This window comes from Ostrea edulis, chromosome 7 (assembly GCF_947568905.1).
Source record: "Ostrea edulis chromosome 7, xbOstEdul1.1, whole genome shotgun sequence".
In the NCBI taxonomy this organism is placed as follows: Eukaryota; Metazoa; Mollusca; class Bivalvia; order Ostreida; family Ostreidae; genus Ostrea; species Ostrea edulis.
The window spans coordinates 13,242,910-13,270,280 of record NC_079170.1 but is presented as its reverse complement, the minus strand read 5'-3'; the positions used below and the strand labels follow the sequence as shown (position 1 = coordinate 13,270,280).

The 27,371-nt window shown below is 36.3% G+C and overlaps 1 protein-coding gene and 1 long non-coding RNA gene across 4 annotated transcripts; one reads left to right on the top strand and one right to left on the bottom strand.

Annotated features, from left to right (window-relative positions):
- LOC125653771 (proton myo-inositol cotransporter-like) lies at positions 1-26,965 on the top strand. Of its 3 annotated transcripts, none has more exons than XM_048883377.2 (11): positions 1-272; positions 3,467-3,576; positions 11,932-12,325; positions 15,309-15,468; positions 16,193-16,401; positions 16,639-16,750; positions 17,004-17,164; positions 17,381-17,492; positions 18,460-18,734; positions 19,029-19,181; positions 26,188-26,965. In XM_048883377.2, exons 2-11 carry the CDS (start codon positions 3,511-3,513, stop codon positions 26,388-26,390), a joined length of 1,845 nt encoding a protein of 614 aa, XP_048739334.2. In that variant the 5' UTR covers positions 1-272; positions 3,467-3,510; the 3' UTR covers positions 26,391-26,965. The 3 variants fall into 3 exon arrangements, with proteins under 3 accessions (XP_048739334.2, XP_048739335.2, XP_055999342.1); XM_056143367.1 differs by lacking the exon at positions 1-272 and adding an exon at positions 2,955-3,030; XM_048883378.2 differs by lacking the exon at positions 3,467-3,576.
- Positions 17,379-19,113, bottom strand: LOC130047818 (uncharacterized). The gene is made up of 2 exons (XR_008796643.1): positions 18,990-19,113; positions 17,379-17,565 (listed from the first exon to the last, which is right to left on the bottom strand). It is a non-coding gene; the product is annotated as an uncharacterized LOC130047818 (long non-coding RNA).
- Positions 26,966-27,371: the final 406 nt, after the last annotated feature.

The following is a 27,371-nucleotide window of genomic DNA, read 5'->3' as shown; positions in this document are numbered from 1 at the left end:
TGAATTCTGAGTAATCAATGTCACCTTTGTTTGAGGAAAAATGGGTACAGTTTCATAACAGATTCCTAGATCAGATGCTGGTGCTCATGGACCGTGCCGCTCGGATTGTGTTCCACTGAGGATGCTAGTGAACTGGATGAAACTATTATAAACCAACCAACCAGAAGACAGATTGCCTGCGCAGTCGCACTCCACCCAGTCGTGAATGAGCATAAGTTCTGATAACCGAGCATGGACTGTTCTCCGATCCAGGATCAAGTCCGCCGCTCTCGGTAGGCAGGTTAATGTGCGAAAACGAAAGTGAGCAGGTTTTAATGATACAGTTATCTCATTAAATCGTAGGTGTTAGATGCGCCAAGTTAAACTGTGTTACATTTCTAGCTGTAGATCATAAAGGTGTCATCATAATCCAGAGGAACACAGTCAGTACAAAGGAAATACTACTAAATATTGCCTCTGTAAATACTACTAGTAATTCGTGTTGTAGTGATTACAGTAGGTTCCACGTCATTCGAATTCAGTTTATCAGGATAGTTTTAATTTCAAATCTTGTAGATAGCCAGGTTTGTCATGAAAATGATATAGAGAAATATATCTTGAATCTGAATAAAAGAAAAAAGACATGGAACCTGAAATTTTTAAGATTTGAAAATATATATTCACAACCATTCAGTATGTTTTACTTCCTACATCTTCAAAATTAAGTTATGGGTTACCTAACGAATCAATAACCTTCGACTTATGAAGATGTACTTCCTGGCATTATTCAATTAAACTGAAATATTTTCATTGCATTTTATGCGCCAAACAGTTTCATCTTCACTTAATTATTCCCATAAACAAAATAGAAATCCATGTAATATCAATGAGTAAACTTTAGATTTCATGTAGATAACGCTAAAATAGACCCGAAACCGAAAGATCGAAGTCGAAGCAGTAAATTACATGCAGTAGTTAGATAATCATATCTGATACTAATGGAGAGAGAGGGGGGGGGGGGGGGGGAGAGAGAAACTGATGTATTGCATGCTGAATGTAAATAAATTGTTATATTTACATTTCCAATGTTTTTTGTCTTTAGTATCTTTACAAATTACAATGATAACCCGAACCATTTCCTCATGAATGCGATGCAGTAAAATTGTTAACAATGCGTGTATGAATTTGGATAAATATGGTACATTTGTGTAATAACGGCTTGGAATTCCGACGGAAGTGAAAGTAGAATGTAAATATAAAAAAGGATAAAATTCATTTTTGAAAAACCATGAGGGTATGAACTCGATCAAATTGAAGTTAAGATTTGTATATTCCGCTACTCTACCACGCATTTCAGTACAGATGTTTGTATATAGAAGTCTTAATTTTGATTACACTGGGTATGAACCGCGACACTTCACGCCCACACACTTTTCATGAAGCATTGCAGTTCATATCCTCGTGAATTTTCAAAAATGAAATTTATCTCTTAAATGTATCACGATTTTCTTGGTTATTCATTGCAGCGTTATGAGTGTTCTCGGTTGATCTGAAATTTAAATGAATTTCACAATGTACAGCGTCGTATGCTGGAAGCAAGCAGTCGGGTTTATCACAATATGTATGACGTTGCTGGCCGTTTTCAGGTTGCTAGTGTACATGCTTTAGGAAGACGAGCACAGGCTCTCGACGTTTTAAATATACATGTATTTAATTCTAAAAAATGATTGTCTTCCTGTAAATAAAGTATTCACAAGGTATATCATGCCGCCATCTTGCTTTTTTTTTTTTTACCATGTGCATTAAAAACGAAGGTCCCTTGTCGCGGCAGGTGTTTGCACGATAAAGAACCCTGACTGCCACGGCCCTGAGCGCTAAACATAGGTCTAAATTTGTGGTACTTCACCTACAACTAACTGACCAGTGACGTCTCAATATGAGTGAAAAAAATTCAACGGGACGTAAAACAAACTACAAACTATTTCCTTGCGTAAATCATAACCGCGTTTTATGAAGTACTACCAGGTATCAAGATGAGTAACTCGGGCAGTAGACGCTGGAAGCTGTCAAAGATTCCGTGTTTTGTTAAGGAGGTATGCTACACCAGAGAAATTTGATGTAGTTGAAAAGTGGAGGATATGTACAACAATATTTTGAAGTTGAAAATTTTCAAATTTACTTTATTTTGTCAAAAAATACAGTTTTAGTAGAAGGTAATCTGAATTTTTTTTTAAACCCCTGCTGGACTCGAACCTGCTACCTACAGTTCAGCAGTCGGTATTCTTTTTTTCTCTCTTTTATTAGCAGTCGGTATTCTAACCTACTGACCTACTCTGCAAGGTATTTAAATGGAAAAGGAAAAGTCAAATATTGCTGATATCGATTTTTTCATCCATGTTTTTAAAGGAAGTCAGCCATTGTGACGATGTAGAGTACTACCTTAAGGATGTATGCTACACCAGAGACATTTTAAAAAATGGATGAAAAGTGGAGGATATGTACAACAATAGGTTGAAATTGAAATCTTTCAAATTTACTTTATTTAGTCCAAAAAAATGCAGTTTTAGTAAAAAGCAATATGGGGAAAAAATTAAAACCGCTGCTGAACTCGAACCCGCGATCTACAGTCCAGCAGCCGACTTGCTACTCAGCTATGTGATGAGATTTGTAATGAATAGACAAATATTGCTGATATTTATATTTTCATCCACGTTATAAAAGGAAATCGTCTGATATGACGATGTAGAGTACATCCTTAATATGAGTGGCTTCAGAAATGCACCAATGGTTACGTGATGCATGGTTAATCATATCTGTATAAGTATATACGCGATTTCAACGAAATTCAATCGATACGACAATGTCCCTATAGCTGATGAACAGCTGTTATATTAATGGATAATCTAGTACATGTAAACTAATGGTATTGATAAAGTTTACATTGAGTCTGTGTGCAATCTTTTCTATTTATTATAGCTGTTTAACTTACACCTGATTATTGATAACAATATGTATGTGCAGGAGACTTGAGGGGGAACTTCATATTCTTAGGTATGTCAGAGAGAGAGAGAGAAAGAGTGAGAGAGAGAGGGGGAGGGTGTAAAAATCTTAAGAAAGAGATAAGAATTTAAACATGCAGAAAGAGTGATAAAGGTCAAAATTTGAAGCGAGGGGTAACAATCTAACAAGCAAGATAGAAAGAGAGATAAAAGTTAAATCTGAAAAGATGGAGGTAAAAATTTTACCAGAGAGAGAGAGAGAGAGCTAGCGAGAGAGAGAAAGCGAGAGATGTTAAAATTTGAAAAGGAGTAAACATTTTACCAGAAGAATAAAGATTAAAATTTTGAGAGAAATCATAATTTTACCTATATCATTTACTTATTGAACTTGTTATAGTCAGTTCTCATTATTTCATAATACTCGCCTTCATATTTGATATTCGTATTTCATGTACCAAAATAAAACTTATCCTCATCATTGAATATAGGTATGTAATGGAGGATTGCATATTTCTACCAGTGAAATACAAAAATGTTCTGGAGAAGAGGAGGGAAAATGGAGAAAGAGAGGCTTGTGTCAAAGCCAGGGATGATAAAGGTAAACATCGGACAATGTACAAGTATGCGATTATGTACAATGCATATAGTATACACCACAGGGGCTAAGCCCGGTTTGGGCCCGAACAATGTGATGCCATAAATATAGAAAGGGGTCTAACTCTGACCCAGATAAAAAAAACAAACATAAAAAACTACCCACTCGCTTCAAATGCCTAAAAAATCTAAAACTATGTGCGATATGCGTAATTTGCCGGTCTCCTTGCATAGATTAATGTTTTAACTATTTGCACGCCAAATTTCAAGCCACGGGTTCTTAAAATAAAAGAGATATAGGCCTATACGTCATCGTTCTCTTGATTTCACCTGTTTATTTATACTAAGACATTATCCGGTGGTTTCTCGCATATGACAGCAGCGGAATTCAGACTAGTATGAAAGATTTCGGAAATAATAAAATGTGATGTTTACTTACACGTGCCTTCGAAGTGAAACACGTTAATTTTATTCATAACAACTATCAAAAACTTTTTTATAATTCAATAAACAACAGAAATGGTCGTCTTTGAATTGCAAACTTTGAAATTGTTCTGGAGAAAATATATGTAAAAATCTATGTAGAGCGTAAATGACATGAAGTGTAATGAAATGGTATACTGGGAGTAAATAACGACACGCATTTCGCACATAGAATCTATCTAGAGTTTAAATGATGGATACTCAGTGAGGTAGCTACACTGTAGCACTGTTAAGCACGTGCTTACAAATATTTCCGTTACATGTTTATTACATATTACGAAAAATGTCCTCAGCTTCTGGGAGGCAGCAGCCCCCCCCCCCCCCCCCCCCCCCCCCCCCCCCCCCCACCGACCCTCTGCTTACAGATATTTAAAACCTAGCCACGTCACTGGCTACACGACCTAGATGCCGGACTGGGAGAAATTCTCTGCAGCACTATAGAATAATGACCAGCCCATTGTTTGTAATGTGTCCTATTTGAAGTGGAAGTTGGAAGGCGTGGTCACTTTTGTGTACATGTGTGGGGGTCACTCGGAAGACGTGGTCACTTTTGTGCACATGTGTGGGGGTCACTCGGAAGACGTGGTCACTTTTGTGCACATGTGTGGGGGTCACTCGTTGCCGGGGAGTGTTATCACTGTTGGTTTCTGGCCTACAGTGGGGGATTCCCGTTCTCCTGAGAGTTATCAAGTGTACGTTTACCCAAAAAGGGGGACTAAATTAACCCGTCATGTTGTCCTTGATAAAATGTAAAGGAATGTTACAATAATGTCAACACATACAAGCTGTTCACTGTTCAGGGGAAATTTTACCATCATTTTTCATAACGATTTCAATCATAAAATGCTTGAGTCAAACTTCAAAAATATTTGGTCAGAAAATGTCCCTCTCCTTTAGATTCATAAATACACGTGTTCCCGTTCTCTTTATTTGAAATGTTCCGAAAATTCGAAACAAAGAATCTCTTTCTGTCGGCATAGAACCTTCCGATTCCTGAAATAAATCATGCATGGGACGCATAGATACAACTGCCTGTTAATGGTACCTTTCGTTACACTGACCAAGAGATGCGGATGCAAAAACGTGTTTCATGATAATTTATGGATTCGTAGGATTTCATTTTAAGAGACAAACTTTTGTATTCATTTCATTTCTACCTTGGTATAACAAAGAACTCGTGTACGTCTGTAACACATGCAGAGCATGCGTTGTGTATTGGAGTAAAAAGTCAAAAACACATAAGTAATAAAAATCGAATTTTGTTGGTTTTCGTGCTCGTTTTCAGTCGTACGACATTAGCCCGTGGTTCACATCGCCATTCCTTTCGCAGAGCCATCTGGATTCCCCTAGACACAGAATGGGCGGAAACGCAATACAGAATTCAAATCACGTGATCATTGCCGTGTATAACAAAAATAGGTACATGTGTGACGCTACAGCCTCCCGCTAGAGGTCTCACTTTGCTGAAATGGTCATGTTTTGCCATTTTGAAGTCTTCAATTCCCCCTCTCCCCCTTTTAGGCGGAAAAGGTACAAATTTGATTCGCATTCCTCTTTGAAATTTTTCTTTATCCCCTGATATAGTTGTATAGATACAGAATACGCTGTGTTTTGATTGATTGATTGAATATTAACGTCCCTCTCGAGGATATTTTGCTCATATAAAGATGTCACCACTGCCGGTGAAGGGCTGCAAAATTTCGGCCTATGCTCGGCGCTTATGGCCATTGAGCAGGGAGGGATCTCTATCGTGCCACACTTGCTGTGACACGGAACCTCGGTTTTTGCGGTCTCATCCGAAGGACCGCCCTATTTAGTCGCCTCTTACGACAAGGAAGGGGGTACTGAGGACCTATTATAACCCGGATTCCCACGCTGTAGTTTGTTACATGTACATGTTAAAAAAAAATGGTCTGAATAAAACACGTGTTATCAAAGCTTAATCTGTAAAGCGCTGTATATCAATTTAGATACAGTATCATATTTAACACATATTTGTAAATATTACATAATTTCTTGATTTCTAACTCTTTCTTGTCCAGTTTACAACACACAGAAGGCGTTATACGGTAGATAGGAGCACGTGTGGACTGCAGTTTACACATCGGTCTAATTGGTATCTTATGACTTATCTCGACTTTCATGTCTTCATTACGTGATGGACTGAATTAAGTGTCATTTCTGGGACAACATTACACGTAAGAGAATAATCACGTATAAGATGGCCTTTGGTCACCCAGTGAAAGACTTGCTTTTTACCTCACCTGGGCCAAGATTGAACAAATGGCTATCTGTTTAAAAATTCAATATTGAACCATAAAAACGAAAACTTGTAAACTGAACATTCAAGTCTGTTCGATCCAAGTCCATGACCCACATGACCAGGACGGGGCCACAAGAGGGGGTCAAATATTCATATACTAGAATTTTCAGAGAAAATCTTGACAAAAGTTCTTCTCAAAAACTACAATATTGTAAAATTCATGAAATGAATATGCAAGCATCATCATGTGGGGTAGATTCAACTCCGATACCAAGACGGACGCATGAATAAATATCGGTCCTGCACAGGAATAGGAAAGAAAGCTGTTTACTAATATTCTATTCCAACACTTCATGGCACGTATGCCGGAGCTAAGCGTTACAGTTCATACCCTCATGTATTTTCTAAAATGAAATTTATTTCTTATATTTACATTCTACTTTCAATTCTATCGGAAACTTAGAGAGAGAGAGAGAGAATAACAAGAAGAATATTTGAATTAGCGCTACATGGGGGAATCTTCTCGTGCTTGACTTACTTTCATTTTCTAATTGAGAAGTTCCACGTCAATGACGCTATAAAAATGAAACGTGCAAAGACCTCAATTCAGAGTTTCGCAGACATTTGCATAAAATCCATGCACATGTATACTCTATATTCTAATGCACTTTTACACGAATGAGGGTAATTTAAAGATCTTAGTTTTTAGTATGATCTAAAAATGAATTTCGTGCGTGCATGTATATTAGTACAAGGACGAGAAGAAGAAATATTTTGCATTATAATGTTGAAAGTTTGAGAACAATCTACATCTGAGATGTCTTTGACTAACAGATAATGCACTACCTGAAGTATGAAATCGATAATGTTTTATGTGGGTGCAATCGTGACCAAACTCGACACGTGTCTGCGTTCGATGGAAACCTAAGCACGTTGCTGCATGCCGCCCATTTTATCTTCTAATTCGTCTTCGCTACTGTGTAAAAACGCTGGCAGATACTTTGTGCGAGAATTTCATTAAGAATCTGTGTAAACGAACAAGTACATACATATTCTTGTTTTTGCTCTCATGAGAAAATGTTCTACCATAAGCCCCAGCTTCACAGTGACAGGGCATTTTGTTTTGTCTTGCTCTATAAAGACTCTAGTTTTGCAAATATGTGTTTGATATGAAAAAGCGGTATATTTGTATTAAAGAAAAATCAAATGATTAAGGCAGTATTTTAACAATCTAAAATGCCTCTATAAAAATGACATAAAACTGTACCTGATGACCTTTATTCATCACATTCTTGAGTTTTATCTTTACGGGTACTGTACCGAACGATATGGCATATAAACCTAATATATAATACTGTAAGAAATGCACGAGAAATGTCATTATATCATGCGTTACGTACACAAACCCTACACTACAAGTTTATGTTTTCTTACCGACCAACGATGTATTTGATCAGCTGCAAGTGTCTGTCTTGTACCTATATCGTTCAGTGAAGTTATTTTGTCCTACTCAAAAAGTGTATATTCCATTTCACTTTATTTTTATTTTGTCTCACGTATAAAACAACTGCGTTAGTAACAACATATACTTACACTTATAATTTACTATGATTTTTTCACATCAGTCTCTAGAGCGGATTTACATCATTCATCATATGACTTGCTTCCAATCTCCGATGTTACTTTATTTTGTAATTAGATATTGTCATAAATACATTGAATAAATATTATTTAAACTAAACCCTATACATGTATATGACATAGCTCAATGCAGGTGTATCACATCAATCTCTCTCTCTCTCTCTCTCTCTCTCTCTCTCTCTTAATGATGATAATTGGTCAGCTGACCTTTGTTACCCTCAGTATCATGTCGTACTGTGATTGGTCAAAATAAAAGTAGTAGGTAAATTACTTCTTGGTGCGAATGACTCGCGTCAACAGGATTAAAAGACCAGCATTGAAAACGTATACAAAATTACTATCTAGGAGATAAATGGAAATACTTTGGTTGTCGTTCTATAGGTTCCTGAAAGGTCAGATCCGGAATGTCGTTTACACCACGTGACCTAGCTATGCGAGTCCTGTTTAATTTGAACCCTGGATTATTCAGTCAATGACTGACCTACTATATGTACGTGTACATGAACTGTACTATCATAATAGATGTACTGATAACATTTCTCAATATTCCCTCTAGTATACATATACCCTGAGCAAAGATAGAAGAAAAGACATCAAAATGAGTACTTCACAATATGTCTCAGCAGTCACGTGTCTTAGATGTTTGTGACAACAATACACGAGACACTAGTATATCTCTACTACCACCCACACGATACCACAGCATCCACATGTTCAATACATGCGCACGTTTCTGCACGGATGTTAAAATTCACGTTAGGTCCGAAGTTCTTTTGGTCTTCAGCACACTTCCGGAATACAAATTTGATGAATGTTCATTGTGATTTTGTAAATAGCATTGACGTCTACCTGAAGAATCGATGGTCCTCTGTAATCGTCCGTAATGATGAGTGCATGTATGCACCGCTATCTCAGCTTAAAGCGTAATAGCATACTGGCATAATGGCCGACTTCCTTTCGTAACAAAAATGGGAAAATTATCAAAAATATATATACATCAGCAATTCATTTCACATCGTTTTTCGTTTTATTTCTTATTGTCTATAATCAGGTAGCTTAGTGGGTTAACGTGTGAGGGTGTCGATTTAAAGATCGAGGGGGGGGGGGGGGAGGGGTGATTACCTGTTAGTAACTGCATATTTTTTTCACTAAAGAAGTTAAATTTTCAGGTTTTCGAGATTGTTCACATCTTCCACATTTCGTCCATAAAAATTTCCTCTGAAGTGTTATTCCGCCTTAATTTTAGTAAAGAAATACATTAGTGATACAGGTTTGTACACTTGTCAAGTCTTCAGTATCTTTGCGTTGGTTTGACTGTTATGTAATACATTTGATTTTAGAAAAAACCAAGCTTTTGAGATAACTTTTTGCAGATCAAACAACGGGTTTACAGACAATATCACGTGTCATACTTAAATCATTGCTCTTGGCGAATTTAACTTTTTTTAAAGCCAAGGTGAATTGTTGAAGGTTGAAGTTTGAGAAACTGCACTCAATTTCAAATTCTTTTTTTTTTCAGACTGTGTTCTCCTTAAGATTTGTCATACATTGTGTATTGAATTTCTCGATCGAATTTGACAAATAGCATTACGTGAGTCAATGTCAAAATAAACAAACCAGGAACCATTTGTTATGAGAAAATTATGCAACTCTTTCTATTTGATATCATGAGATATATTCATATCATACGCAAATAGTATTGCAACTACTTAAATAATTCATTACATATACTAAAGTAGCTGAGATAACCGATATTGAATTCAGAGATTAAGGATGTCAGATACTCTCCTCAGTGGTCGTTCCTGCGCACACTCTCGTGACGTATAATATCGCCGCGATAGCTCCGATGAAAGACTGCTCGCTTCGAGAGAGGGAGGTCCGAGTTCGATTCCCGGCTGCGAGATACCCGAGTCATTAGGATAAGTAGGGATTGTAGCACTCGGTATTATGACAACTTTTTAACACAAAAATTAAATTAAATTGATATATCATGTTTTATAAAAACCATTGATTGAAAGAATTAGCACCCTTGGTCAGCTCATTGTCAGATACAGTACTAAAAATACAAACAAACAAAAATTCTCACGCATGTTTGTATTTAGCTATATTACGTGTACTTCATCGCTACACTGTGCGTTGCATCAGCTTACATTGTCAGTCTAGAATCAAGGAAAGCTTGAGCACAATAAACAGCCCCCGCTGCCAGATACCCCGAGTGTCCATCATAAGTCAACATTTGTTGCACTTCATGAATAAAAAAAAATCTCGATATCAACGAAAAACTCCTAAACGACCAATTAACCAGCTTACTGATGGTGACCTTAATCATCTTCGGTTTTATAACACTCCAGAAAACTGTAAAGAGATAACAAGAAAAGGTGCGCTAGTGCAATGATTGGACAGTCAAGTATTTAGTGCAGAGTCAAAGTACGGGATTTCAAACAGTATGATATTAACACCGGCATGTCCCTGTCAGTATGATAACTGTCCGCTTATCCAGCGATCAAAATGTTAGCAAAAGCTACGTGTACTTCTTCATCAAGAAGTGACGAAGGGCAAGGTAACAACAATTTATGTTGAATACCCCCCCCCCCCCCCCCCCCCACCACCACCAGCACACAGCGCGTGCATCCCCATGTCGATTCGTGTGATAATAAGTGATATTCCCACTTTGATGCTGGTTATAAAAAGGAAAATCTAACAACACATGCATCACCATGCTGATTCGGATGATATTAAAGGAAATTTATCAACACGTTTTCATAAAGTCGTTTTCTTAAGTATTATCAACTTCTGAACATGCATAACTCAAAATGAAATTAAATTCTAATATGCCGATACTATATTTCTGTATCATTGGTACTACGGTATTTACAACAGTAGTCTATCCCAGCATGTATTGTTTGACTCGCAGTCGTGACAGAAATCATCGCCATCCTTCAAAATCACAGCGATGATAAACTTCGGGGGGGGGGGATATTTGTGGGAACGGAAAAGGAAAAGGTATAATTATCTACTGTCGTGGAATGTCTGTGTAGAATTTACGATTGACACCCGTTTGGGTATCGCTGATTATAGTAAGAATTGGTTTCCGGTGACGGCCGCTGGTAACAGTAGTAAAACTCAGAACGCAAGTACTGTTTAGAAATGTTACCAACAGAAGCACATGTCTGGCGGAACTGAGAAAAAAATTGGAATTCAGAAGTAAAAGTGTAACAACTGCTCTTCCCTACTGATATTTTTGTCTTACACATTATAGTTCTGAATAGCCGTTACTTGGTAGGACAGAGAGCTCAAGGCGGGTGTGACCGGTCAACAGGAGATGCTCTCTAGTCTTTTCAACAGTTCGTGTTTGCCCTGCTCCCGATTTAGTATTTTATAGGATTTATGAGATTGTTCACAGTTCGTTATCTTTATCCTGTTCACGCTAATGATTATATGAACACGTATGTATGTGTTATATATCGTCATAGAATAGCTGGGATTTCTAATGTTTTGTTTATTAGTCTGTTTTTCATTTTAAAAGCATGATTAAGTAAAAATAAACCGAAAACATACACCCGTTCCTTAAAACAAATATATGCGTGTAATGGCTGTTTTAGCGGGCCCTTAGATAACGGGTATATTATCACTGGGAGGTATATAAGTAAACCTGTCGAAGATAAAAACCCGTTTTCTTATTAGTTGACCCTGTTCGACTCGGGAGTAGGGGGGTTGTTTCTTGTCTTAATTTGTGATCCTGATAGTCATTTCTCCCGGTTATTAATATCGATCCTGTGGAATTCCTGCAGTTTTAGAGCAACGACGTTTTTGTCGGGAAAACGCAATTCTTTGACAGTGCCATAGTGTTAATGGATTAAAGAAGACTTCCAATTTTCAGCACCGAAATTTATTGTTTTAGACTTTAATTACTAACATTTTCCCCTTTCATCATAACAAAACCAAAAAGAATTGTCAAAAACTTTTTTCCAGACCAAATTAAAAATGGGCGAAAAAATCGACATGGAAGAAGATCGGCGCAACGAATCGGGCTCCAAAACTTATGTGATAATTCTGACAATATTCGCCACCATCGGAGGATTGTTGTTCGGTTATGACACGGGGATCATTTCGGGATCTATGCTCCTAATTCGAGATGACTTTTCATTAAGTGAGATTTGGCAAAGTGCAATCGTCAGTTCCACCATTGGAGCCGCAGCCGTGTTTGCTCTACTGGCCGGAGTCTTAGTGGACAAGATCGGAAGGAAGAAGGTCATCATGTTGGCCAGCTTCGTATTCACCATCGGAGCTATCATAATGGCGGTGTCGCCAGTGGACAAAAAAGAAGTTCTTCTGATAGGACGGTTGGTCGTTGGCGCTGGAATTGGTAAATAAATGATCTATTCTTCAATTTTCCCAAGTGTATCAATTTTCCTTATTTACGACCTTTTTTTGCACAAACAGAAGAATGTATCCGTTAAAGTTTTAAATGAAGAATTAACCTATAGTATTTTTATAAATGGCGAGGGCCTTCTTATTTCAGCATAAAATTCCTGAAATATGTCTTTTAAAGTCTGAAAAGTGTGTAATGTTTCTATAATAGAATACTAGTATCGTGTAACTAGTCTAAAACAGAAAACAGTATTGACGTAAGTTTTATTACATTAAAAAAATTAACAAACACCCCTCCCCCAATAAAAAAAGAATACAAATAAAAAATACCTTCCTCAAAACCCCCCTCAAAAATCAATGTATGTTACTATCCATGATACACCTTTCTTTTGGGGCGATATTTTCGGCCTTTACAAGAAGAAATACCCCCTTTAATACCGTAATTATATGATAAGTCTTTATGTCGATCACAATCTCTTGATTATAAGAAGTTATTGGACATCCTCAACTTGTGGTGCATCAATATTCCTTAATCCAGAGACTTAGGTGCCATGATATAGATAGGAAGACTTAAAACACGGGATATTGTTACACCTGTATAGTAGATATCAAATTAACATATCTTACACTAAAATACAGGTAATACAAGCATTGTTAGCCAATTCATGAACTACGGTATTTCATGAGCTGCAGTGTATAGATGTCATTTTATCTGTAGTATAAATGGCATGCGTCATATTGTCAGCCATTTCGTGAACTGCAGTATGAATGACATGCATCATATTGTTAGCCATTTCGTGAACTGCAGTATGAATGGCATGCATCATATTGTCAGCCATTTCGTGAACTGCAGTATGAATGACATGCGTCATATTGTCAGCCATTTCGTGAACTGCAGTATGAATGGCATGCGTCATATTGTCAGCCATTTCGTGAACTGCAGTATGAATGGCATGCGTCATATTGTCAGCCATTTCGTGAACTGCAGTATGAATGGCATGCGTCATATTGTTAGCAGAACTATGCATGTAGTATCCAGTTTAATTAATTTGCAATCAAAATTACGCAGACCTTCTTCAAAATGTATTATTGGGGTATCAACGAAGTCATCTCGGCCCTGTACTTGGATACAATATCAAAAACAGTACTTGAAATATAACAGATTCCCAACTGTGTAAGCAAAGCCGTCACTGAGGCTTCCTTATCAATAGTCCTACGATTTAATGTGTACAGAGATTTTATTTTCAGATAACACCTGTCATCACGACGGACACTCGAACACGTATCCCCAGCTTATCGATAAGATAATTAATATCCCGACCAATTATGTGAACAATTCGGAAGTTGCAAGTCCTTACAAGTAACGGGGCTTACGAAACCACGCACAGAATCATTTGTCCAAAACCGAGATTTTGTTACCGTAACGTCAACCGTGGACCATGAGTAATAATCGAAATTTAAATTCAACCAATAAATTCATTTGATGTTTCTCCGTATTAAGAGGTTTTTAGATTGCATTTATTTTCTTTTAGTGACGGCTATTGTTGCAATGATAGGTGAAGATAACGAACAGTGATCAATCTCAAGTTCTTTATTATGTCTGTAGAATGAATATCGGTTTTCGGATCTTAGTTCACGAGTCGAATCCGGTCTGTGTAAATCTCGCTTTCTGATGAGAAAGCTCGATACATACTGAAATGCAATGATTAAGGTTAACTTGCTTGACAAAGATTCGAACCAGTAGTCATTACATTGAAAATTATGCCTACCGCTAGATTATTGATAGATTTAAGAATTACGTTCAAATATGCTTTGAATCAGGATCATCGACAAATGTGGGATTTAACGGATTAAAATCGCAAGGCACAGTCTTATCTTCCCTCGTCTGAAATCCTCAGTTGAACGTACGAAATCCATGGAGCGATTGATGTTGTCTGGTGCTTGTTTGATCGGCAATAAATCAAACGTACCAGGGAATCAGACAGACTGTTAGGTGACCAAAATATGTCCAACGCCCTGGTGGGGAATACGGTCATTTGATCAATCATAGCTCTTTTAATTCTTTTCAAGTTTTTTATTTGAATTTTTTTTTCTGTTTCTGATTTGCGAAATTTGTTGATAAATCGCATATCATAATTATCTACACATCTCGAAAAAAAAAAAAGAACTATATGATAATGTGTGTTATTATGTTCAGGTGTCCGTGTTTGCATGTATTCTTCTGAAAAGCGAGCAGGCCTGTTGTTTAAATGTACAGCAAACAAACTCGGAGGGCACTTGCAGAGGAAAGCCTTGTTCACTTAGAAACAGAATTATTCCAAATTAGTCAAATAAACTATAGATGTCAAGTGTACTACCTATTTAGCAGATAACTATCACACTTGTATATAATTCATACGTCTGAATTTTTAGACAGAGATTGATGGATTCATGATAATCGAATGTCCCAGGGTACAGAAAAATCTAGAATCAGCAAATATTTAAGTACCAGTAATTGAAACCTTAACTTCTTAATTTACATTAAACGGATAGGGTGTTAACATTTTTTTTTAAAAAACGTCCACCTTTGACATTTCATGCATGCGGTCGCTTTGATTAGATTTACTATGTGGACATACAGGTGTGGTCCCTCTCGATATTACACGAAGTTGAATTCGGTAGATTCCCAATAGATGTAAATAGAACACTTAATACACCAATGAGTACCATTTATTCCTATACTATATCAGTACAATGTATCTGTTTATTTTAGTACAACGTATCCGTTTCTTGTATTGTCAATATTGTGAATTACGTCTCATAAATCGCATATATTATGTAGTTTAATAATCATTAAACAGTTTTGATTGCACTGTACATGAATACCATGTAAATTAGTTCGTTAAGTAAACTCCCCCTAAACATAAGAAAGTAACAGCTGTGAATTTCAAACTAACTAAATAAAGAGCATCTATATAAATTTAATTGGTGTCCTGCAGGGTTTGCCTCTATGTCTGTACCTGTTTATGTCGCTGAAGCAGCACCCTCCCACATCCGTGGATCTCTAGTCACCGTCAACCAGCTCTTCATTACAATTGGTATCCTATTGTCCAGTATCATTGCCGGGGCTTTTAGCCAAGACAAAGAAAACGGATGGAGGTAGGTTGCACAATAAAATAATATCGATAAATTTTCCTCAGTACTTTCCGAATTAAGTGAAATGTTGTGATGTGTACATTGAAGATACAACCATAATTTACTTTTGTTGTTGCTTTGTTCAAGTTTTCAAGTTTTATACGCCCATATTTAAACGGGACGTATTTGGTACAGCGATGTCTGTGCGCCCGCCCATCCTTCCGTCCGTTCAGGGTTTCCTGTTTCTGTCATATATTAAAGTGAAACTTGCTGTGTAGCTTCTACTGGGGTTGCTCTAAATCATCTTGCAATTTTAATCGATTTCGATCGCCCTTGTAAGAGTTTTGTCACTTTATTTGAATTTAATGTTATATGGAGGGTACATGATTAGTCCCTCTGATTTCAAGTGAGGGCCTTATTTTACATGATATTTGTATAGGTATTGAAAAATTGATTGGACTTGACTTTTTATTCATACGATACAAAAGAAATTATACTACAGCTTGATGATGAAGGATAATATCTTAAGTAAAGTTTTACAACTCACGACTTAGAAAAACACCCCACATAAGCTTGTGATGGGTATATCATATACCGTTTCCCAAACATTTGTTAAAACTCCTGCTATCAGGATATCAAAACATTAGTATAACGAACATTAGATTGTAACTATATTACAACATATAGTCAAAATTGAATGCCCATTATACGTACACTTCTACCAATTCTTTTTTTAACCATATTTAAGGTATATGTTAGGGATCGCTGGTGTGCCCAGTGTTATCCAGTTTTTCGGATTCCTATTTTTGCCGGAGAGTCCGAGGTGGCTCGTGGGGCAGGGCAGATTGGAAGAGGCCAGGAAAAATCTCAAGAAGATCAGGAACCTGGACAATGTGGATGTAGAAATGGCAGAGATAGAGAAATCGGTGGAGGAAACTAGGGAACAAAATAAGTATAGTAAGTTTCCGTGTCAAGTCCCGGCACTGTGTCGGTCGCTAAGAATGCGTCCTTAGTAAGAAAACGACGCAATATAAAAGGGTTCATAATAATCATTGCAATTTTACCATTTATACTAGAACAGTACTTATTGACTAAATTTATTCAGGACTTATGTACAAGTCAATATACAGTGCAGTAAGCAGTACAGATGCCATTTCATTTTTAAAACTGAACCTGAAATTTTGATGTTTTTAGACATGTTCCAGTGTTTCGTTCTGATGGTGAAGACGCAGCCCGTCAGACGGGCATTAATCCTAGGATGTCTTCTTCAGTTTTTCCAGCAGCTTTGTGGAATTAACACTGTCATGTGAGATACATTATAACAAGCGCTATATGAATTTAAGTAGTTCGATTTCAGGAGTACATGTATAGCTTGTTTGTACTGTATATAAACATTGGTAAATGTGTCTATAACTGCCTCCTGAACTTTACTTCAATGGTTGGCTTTTCAAAAAGAATGTAATATATGTATAATCTAAAAATCAATACACTGTAGCCTGGAGGGGTAGAAAGATTGACGACTACACAATCGAACATGCACGGCTTGTTTCTATATATAGATACTACAGTGGGAGTATTCTCCGGGTGTCCGGTTTCCCCTCCAGCCTGGCTATCTGGCTGTCCTGTATTCCGTTCTCCGTTAACTTCCTGTGTACGTTTATCGGTGTCTACGCCGTGGAGAAGGCTGGTAGACGGGTCCTCACGCTGCTTAGTTTTGTAGGTAGGTGTGTTCTTACTGTTAGCAGATTTGTTTTCACATCTTTGGTATGAAGTCTATGATCATTTACAAACACAGCACTTAGCACGGCTGTTATCAGACACATAGAACTGGAAACCGGGTAATGTAACGTGAATGTAACAGACACGGATCTTCATTGATTTCCATACCATAGAAATGTATTCACAATAATATAATATATATTGTATTACTTCACAGGTATCATTATTGCGCTGGTCGTACTGGGTACCGGGTTCTATCTGGCTGAACACAACTCTCCTCGCATCAGCCATCATTTGGACAATTATTCCCACTGCCATCTTAAATACGAGTAAGAATCCATCGTGTAGCCGAGTTTTGATTTTTATTAGTTTGGCCTATTTCGGTTATTTCCAAAGATATGCCTACATTTTTAAATAAATGATAAATTTAAGTATATCAGTATATACATATACATCTTATAGATAAATGAATATGAGTTCACCAACATTTTATCCATCGAAATCATATGGAGTGCCAAATTAGCATAAACTCAAATAATTGAAGATATCTTAAATTATTAATTCATTTGATGCGCGCAAGAATCCAATTTAAAGACATCTTCAAATAATTTATGTCTATTGAGCGCATTGATTGAATTGTTGATAGCAGTAATTATTCTCTTGAACTATATAATGCGCACTTTAATTGAATTGTTGTTCTCTTACAAAAAAAATCCTTGAATTGATGTGCGCTACAATTCAATTAAAGAGAGCGATGATTCTGATTAATGCACGCATCAATTCAATTAATGTGCGCAATGATTAAATTATTGCTCTTTTCACTTGAATTTTAGAGCGCATCTATTCAATTAATGCGCGCAATAAATTGCCAATAATTCAGTTATAATTCCACCACATTGATGCGCCCGTCAATTGAATTCAGTGGTGAGAGCAACAATTGAATTGATGTGCGCATTGAATTAACCATTGCTCTCAAATAAATATTGCTTCAAATGATTAAAGATATCTTCATTTATATGAGTATATGTTATTTGATGCTCCATAAAAATTAACGGTATACTTTGAAGGCCCAAATGCGCCACCACCCCCCCCCCCCACCACTCCCAAAAAACCAACAACAAAACGGCCATACGATACATCGTATTATAGTGCAAAACACGTTTAACGACGTCTTCTACATTTATATTTCATTTTAACAAAACGTTTTCATATTGAAAAAAAAAAGAAAAAGATTCGCAACGAGTTCTTTCAAGCATAAAAATCGAAAATATGTCCCGACATTTGGTTTCCTTTCAGTCACTGTACCGGATGTATAAAAGATGACAAATGCGGGTTTTGTTGGGAGGAGGGAAAGGAACTTAGCACGGGATGGTGCCTCCATGTAAACACAAAACACCCAGAACGGTATGCCGAACCCGAGAACAATACTATCACGCAGTACAACGAAACACTGTGTAACAAAACGAACTATGACACCCAGCAATTCGACTGGGCAAACGACTTCTGTCCCACAGACTATTCCTGGATGTCCGTCCTAGGACTGGCACTGTTCGTTATTGCATTTGCTCCCGGTTCGTATGCCTAGAAGATGTTTTTTTTCTTCATTGTATAATTATCCTTGGTTCAGAACATGTCATGTTATTAGTAAAATATGTTATTAGTATAATATATCAGATAAACAAGAATATAACATAAATACTTGAGAGTATAGGTATAGTTAGTGTGATGGTATAACCATATTGAATCATTGATTGAGGGATGAAGTTATAACCGTATGTGCATGTCCAAAAGGTTAAAAAAGAAGTAATATATCAAAATCTGATTACCAGTGAAGAATACATGTTCTCGTATGTTTCTTACATCAGGCCTTGGTCCCAATCCGTGGACCATTAATTCGGAGATTTACCCTCTCTGGGCCCGGGGGACGGGCACGTCACTGGCTACGTGTGTTAACTGGATTGGGAACCTCATAGTCTCATTCACCTTTCTCATACTGTTAAAGAATATAACAACATACGGTAAGTAGGCGCATTTTCTCCATCCATTGCGAAAGAATATGGCATGAGTAAATTTCATCGCTCTGCCATATATATGGCGAAATAAATGTTAATGTTTTTAATGTATAACATCAAATTACCATACTTGTTCGTGTCACAATATCGGTAAGTTTGGTGAGACACCATTATATCAGTGTCACAATATCGGTAAGTTTGATCACATAGCGTTATATCAGTGTCACAATATCGGTAAGTTTGATGAGACACCATTATATCAGTGTCACAATATCGGTAAGTTTGATCACATAGCGTTATATCTGTGTCACAATATCGGTAAGTTTGGTGAGACACCGTTATATCAGTGTCACAATATCGGTAAGTTTGATCACATAGCGTTATATCAGTGTCACAATATCGGTAAGTTTGATGAGACACCATTATATCAGTGTCACAATATCGGTAAATTTGATGAGACACCATTATATCAGTGTCACAATATCGGTACGTTTGATGAGACACCATTATATCAGTGTCACAATATCGGTAAGTTTGGTGAGACACCATTATATCAGTGTCACAATATCGGTAAGTTTGATCACATAGAGTTATATTTGTGTCACAATATCGGTAAGTTTGGTGAGACACCGTTATATCAGTGTCACAATATCGGTAAGTTTGGTGAGACACCATTATATCAGTGTCACAATATCGGTAAGTTTGATGAGACACCGTTATATCAGTGTCACAATATCGGTAAATTTGATCACATAGCGTTATATCAGTGTCACAATATCGGTAAGTTTGGTGAGACACCGTTATATCAGTGTCACAATATCGGTAAGTTTGGTGAGACACCGTTATATCAGTGTCACAATATCGGTAAGTTTGGTGAGACACCATTATATCAGTGTCACAATATCGGTAAGTTTGATGAGACACCATTATATCAGTGTCACAATATCGGCAAATTTGATTGTTGTGTCATATTTATATTATTTGATGATGTTGTATGGGACAGGGTTTAAAGTTACAGAATATGTAAGGCATTATAGGTAGAGTTTGATCACTATAAACGTTATAACGTCTGTATTGCAATATCGACAAACATCGCTGTACAACATGTAAGTTTAACGTGGATCACTCTACTCTATCTGCTGAACAATCTATAGTGAAGTGTAATCGCTATATTGATGTCGATGTAATCACTGTCATGATATCTATACTGCAATAGCTGTATGTTTGATCACCGTTAAGGTATTTCTGTATTACGACATAAATTAAGATATTACTTCGTTTCCCTGATCAGGATATAGGGCCCACGGCGGGTGTGACCGGTCGACAGGGGATGCTTACTCATCCTAGGCAACTGATCCCCCCACCTGTTATATGCAAGGGTCCGTGTTTGTCCAACCCTTAATTTTGTATTCTTTATAAAGTCATGAGATTGATCATTGTTCGTTATCTTCACCTTTCACCATGATAAACTGTATCTGACTGTATTACTATATTGGTAAAGTTCGATATCTAAATACATTATATCTCTGTTACAATATCTGTTAGTTTCAGATCACGATATCTAAATACATTATATCTCTGTTACAATATCAGTTAGTTTCAGATCACGATATCTAAATACATTATATCTCTGTTACAATATCGGTTAGTTTCAGATCACGATATCTAAATACATTATATCTCTGTTACAATATCGGTTAGTTTCAGATCACGATATCTAAATACATTATATCTCTGTTACAATATCGGTAAGTTTCAGATCACGATGTCTGTATTACATAATCAGTACAACTCGGTATCATAATATCAATATCACATGTACATGTCGGGTAGTTTGATCACTGCCATGATAGTTTACTGGTAAAATTTGATATCATGGTCGTATTATACCTGTATTACAACATAGGTTAGTGTAATCGCTGCACCTTATTCCTTACTTACACCTGCTTACCCATTGTGGACTCTCGGGCAATATCCCCTTTCTATGGTATCTAGATCCTCACATTCTAACTCAGGTTGTCACACTTGATAGTGACAGTGTACTGCTTTCACTATAAATGTGAATCCATGTCACGTGATAATAACACTAATCTCACTATAAATGTGAATCCATGACACGTGATAATAACACTAATCTCACTTTAATTGTGAATTCTCGACAAGTAATAATACATGTAATACTAATTTCACTTTCATTATGAATACTTCCCACGTGATGATGACACTGACCTCACTCTTATTATATGTGAATCCTTGACACGGGTTGGTGGAACTTTCACTTTCATTGTGAAACCTTGGCACGTGATGATGACACTAACCTCGCTCTCATTGTGAATCTTTGACACGTGATGATGGCACTACTTTCACTTTCATTGTGAATCCTTGACACGTGATGATGACACTACTTTCACTATCATTGTGAAACCTTGACACGTGCTGATGACACTACTTCCACTATCCTTGTGAATACTTCCCACGTGATGATGACACTAACCTCGCTCTCATTGTGAATCTTTGACACGTGATGATGGCACTACTTTCACTTTCATTGTGAATCCTCGACACGTGATGATGACACTATTTTCACTATCACTCAGAATGATGTCACTACTTTCACTATCACTTAGAATGATGTCACTACTTTCACTATCATATTGCACTCTCATTATCATTGTGAATCCTTGACACATGATGGTGTCATACTCTCTGGATTTCTCGATCTGTTATGTTGGTTAATTAGTCTGTTATTTCCGAAATACTAGCCCCTTCACTTTTTATTTTATTCGTACACTATATCATTAACCTAATAATGCATGCATGTCGACGTGAAGGGTGCACATTATTCTCTTTAGAGAAATGGACACTTCCTAAAGAGAATAGGTGCACTTGTCAGGGAGAATTTGTCACGAACTCAGCATCATCAGATGTCCACATGCATACCTAACAATAGTAAGGTTGAAGAATAATTGGTCAGCTTCGCTTAATATGTCACACTTAAAAATGTCCTATCTTATAATGACCATGGTCCGTATTCAATTTCAAGGCCAAACGAAGTCATCGTTATCGCGACATCGTAAACAAAATACTGCAATTCATCTCGTTAGAACAGTTTAATAACCTCCGTAGGAGAATCACAACAGAATTAATGGATTTTTTATCACCATTTGGTAGAGTGATTATATAAAAATAAAACACTGTCCTATAAAACGTTATAGCATTGTACTCTCTTTGATAATAAAAAAAACAACTTTGCACCATCAGTCCTCTAATGGAGTCAATAGTAGGTATTTTTCAAGTTATTTATAAATACAATGGTCGTCACCGTCCTGTCGTATAGAGGGCGCTATTGCTGAGTATATAATGCTGCACAGCCGCACTTGTGAAAGTAGCGTTACGTTTAAAAGTCCCAACCGTAAAACCTGCGGACCGTGTAATTAGTTGTTTATTCGATTACAACATTCAACCAATCTTAGTTTGATTTCCTAATAGATAGCTTAAGATTAAATTTTGCAAAACGCTCCATACACATTTTGGTCCATGCAAGACATTTCTTTCTTTCCAATTCATATCAGAGGTTCTGATGCTTTGATAATGTTTTGCCGTAACATGATTGAAGTTCCCTTTGAAGGATATCGTAAGATTTTGAGTCAAACATCCTAATTGACCATGTTTATAGAGTAGCCCCTTTAAGGAGGAATGCTACATCAGAATTTGATGTGGAAGATATGTACAACAATATTTTGAAAATGAACACTTTCAGATCTACTTAATATAGTCCGAAAATGCATTTTTAATAGAATGTAATCTGAAAAAAATTAAAAGTGCTGCTGGACTCGAACCCACGATCTACGGATCAGCCATGGTCGGTAACTCACGGTCGGCCTCATTGTGTCTGTGGGTTAAGCAGCAATGCAGCTCAGCAGTTGACATGCCAACCTCTGAGCTACTCAATCAGTCAAATAAATCTAAAAGGAATACACAGATATTGCCGATATCTATATTTTCATTCATGTTTTATAAGACAGTCAGACATTGTGACGATGTAGTATACCTTCTTAATTCCCTAGAAAAATCCGTACAGCTTCTTTCTTTTTAAAAATCGTTTTAATTGATAGGGTACTCTGTTAAACAGCTGTTAAACATCATAATTTGAGTGAAATCTCTGTTTATTAGGGTGAGATCGTTCCTCAAGGTGTAAATGTACCCCACCCCCCCAAATAGTACTTCACATAAAATAAGCTGCACTGACTTGTAAATGCTTTAATATTGATTTTAAAAACATATTTTATAAAAAAAAAAAAAAAAAAAAAATACATGATAACAAGTCTTTGCAAAAATAAATTTAATGACCATAGTATTGCTTCGCGGACAAAAATTACTGCAAGTTTTAGTCTATGTATTGATGAATGTACTTTCTTGAAATGCACATTCATATCACAGATGTATCAATCATTTGAATGGGTAAGGATTATTTTCGTGCATGCTCATCTCTAAATGCTATTTTAAATATAGAAAGGTTTTAGACATGTTTGGAAATTATCAATTCGGCAGATACCATCACTTTAAGTTTCTATCCGCGGTAGCATTAATTTTGTATTTCGAGCAGACTACTGTTTGGTATTTTATAATGATTAGTTTGATTACCCAGTACTTTAAAAAAAAATTGTGAGTGTATTGAATAAAATTCTTACCTCAGACTCTAATGTTTCAAGATCGGAGAATTTTAAATTCACCTGTTCGATCATGCAATCTGTCCAGAGGTCGTTATTAGTTAAAACAGTTCTATGATAATACATGACCTCCACCCCCTAAATGAAGCTGTTTGATCACCACGTTCGCAACATGTGACACAGGTGCTCGTTAAGGAAACTTGATCACGGCACTGTTCACGTGCCAGGAAGGTGCACACGGAATAAAACATTCGATATAATTTCCTTCGTGGGATTTTTTTTTAACATTGAGATTTCTTTTAAAATTAAAATCGTTAGATTACACTTTAAGACTTTTTAAAAAGCAAAATAGTAAAATAATTATTTTCAGTACATGTAGCAGTCTTGAATGAATCATGCCTATATTAAGCTTGTTGTATTCTATGTACATGTTTGATGAAGTAATGTAAATTTCATATTAAATATACATCATCATTTGTATGGAAGGTGATTATTTTCATGCTCATTTCTAAATGTTATTCTGAAAATAGGAAGGTTTTAGACATGTTTAGAAATGATAGATTTGACAGATACCATAACTTTGAAGTTATTGTCGAGTAGTATTAGTTGCTTATTTCGAACAGAATACCGTTTGGTATTTTATAATAATTAGATTGAGTCTCCAGTACTTTTTTAAGGTGATCATATTGAATAACAATCTTACCTCGGACTCTGATGTTTCAAGATAGGAGAATTTTAAATTCACCTGTTCGATCATGCAATCCGTCCAGAGACCATTGGTCGTCGTTTGTTAAAACAGTTCTATGATAATACATGACCTCCACCCCCTAAATGAAGCTGTTTGATCACCACGTTCGCAACATGTGACACAGGTGCTCGTTAAGGAAACTTGATCACGGCACTGTTCACGTGCCAGGAAGGTGCACACGGAATAAAACATTCGATATAATTTCCTTCGTGGGATTTTTTTTTTGTTGTTGTTGATTTTTTTTTTTTTTTTTTTTTTTTGTTGATTTTGAGATATCTTTTAAAATTGAATTCATTAATTTTGTACTTTTAGACCCTTTCTTAAAGCAAAATAATTATTTTGAATACGTGCAGCAGTCTTGAGTGAATAGATAGATGCTCATTAGCAACAGACCCACGTTACCGGATCCAATCACAAAGCAAATTTCTCTCTTGTCCGTTTTCGATGTCTCATTCACTCGGTGTCTCTGACAGTGCATGTCCTATAAAGAATGACGTAAACCTACATGAAATATATAGGTCATCACACTTTTTAAGATGCGAGACATACATAAACAGAATCATAATTATATCAACGTCAGAAAATTGCAATTTTCCTTTAACAGCATTATCAAAATTTCACAAAAACTGGTTTAAACGATATCATAGTATTTATAACAATTTCATGAAACTGTTTCTTTACAAAAATATACAAAATGACTGTAAAAAATAAAGGAAATATATTGCATAATGGACTTGATAAAGAAATCAATAAAAACAAAGTTATTGCCTTTGGATTCAATACTTTGAAACATAGCATTGATTATCCATCTGTAACTTAGACTTTTGAAATATTTTAGTTTTAACAAAAGACTAAAAAGAAAATAATATCTTCGTATGATGCATAAATCTATATAAATCATTGATTTGCAAAATCTGATGACATCACAAGTGGGTGAAATTACTTTAACAGTTTTTAACAGTAACGACTAGTGATATATTTACATGTCCAACTATTTCTAACGCAGAAAATTTTAACTCTGGGTCAATTTGTTTTACACAATCTAATTCCAGATTTGAACTACTTCTTTGTTTCTCATGCCATGCACTTTAAAACAGGACTTGAGCTAAACTGCTTTACAATTTGTTTCATCCCAAACTAGAAGATTCTTGATCGCTAACCATCGTAGATCTGTCCGTAACCTCGTCTGAAACATTGCCAGGCATTACATTATAATAATTTACAAAAGACAGATAATTATGCACACAATCTTGAAACTGTCGACTATTTAAATGGCAAAAGTTTTGTACGCACTTGCTAATTGACAACAATCCTTACTTTTCTCCAAATCTATCAAAAGTTATTCGATAGGGAAGAAAACCTTATCAAGGTAAAGTTTTTAATCATTTTAGGATTAAATATATCGTACTGAAAATGGTAGGCTCATACAACACCTCCGGATAACGTTCTCCGACGTCTGTCCGCCACACCATGATGGAAATTTCTTACTATAAGAGATATGACGTTGGTATTTAGCATGTGCATTCCGTGCGTGTAAAATTCACACGATTTTACTTTACATGATATCTTCTAATTTACCTACGAATACTTCCAGGTACGTTTTATCTATTCTGTGGAATCTCGTTTCTGGGGATGTCGATCCTCTTCTTCATTTTACCGGAAACCAAAAACAAGACGCTGGAGGAGGTGGAAGAACTCTTCATGTCTAAGGAGTACAAGGCCAAGAGGGACCAAGAACAGAAGAAAAAGTACGCCATAGACAACAACGGCTATTCGGAGGAAAATTCCAAAATGTAGCGGAACCGGAAATTTCTAGACCAGAAATCCGGGTTAAGCCATTCATCTACGTAATCTTTCGGTCTGTTGATGAATGTTTGCTTTAAGATATAGACTCATCTTATACTTTTAACAACTGAGAATTTTAAAGTACTGCATATACAGTGTATATAGTGCTATAACAGTGTTTCCTTTCCATCAGGACAATTGTGTTAAACCGTATCCACAACAAACTGTCAAGAAATTATTGTTCTATATAGGTCTAATAGTGTGCCTGCATTTTATTGTGTTTTAACGTGAATCAAAATTGAATTGTACATGTATATACAAGTTGACGAAATTTCTTTACATTTTACTTGTCAATCTGCTGTACAAAGCTCATAATTAGTGTGATATGAAGCATAATCGCCCATGACTATGTAGATACATGTATATACATAGGTAATACATAGGTAATCCATAATAGTTGTAAACATGCCTGTATGATAGACGGATCGACATGTATATAGTCAAACGGTTTCTTTTGTTATAGATTTGAAAATGTATATAAGTTATATATTGTGCAATTTTACATTAAATATATATACATGATTGAACTGTAGTTTTGTGTTTCCTGACCATTGTCGTATCAATTTGTAAAACGACACAGGCCTGTAGGAATTGGTTGGCAGTCCGTGCCCAAGTACCCCCACTATACACAAAGATGGAACGCCGTCGTCAATAGTTACTGTGTCCAATCAGGGGGCGAAACTACCTGTAAGCTAAATCGTAGTTGCGTACACGTAAACCCCATAAATAACGTATAGATTATGGTGTTCTACTAAAATTTATATTTCAACAGTTGAAACAACGTGGTAATATCTAGTATCAGTTTTAGTGTTCCAGATTTTAAAAACACGCGTGATTTATTTTTGCTGTGAATATTTTCCCTGGTGGTTATATATATTTCGAAAATGTCACATAATGGAAAAAAGAAAAGAAAAAGAAACTTTGCCCTAACTC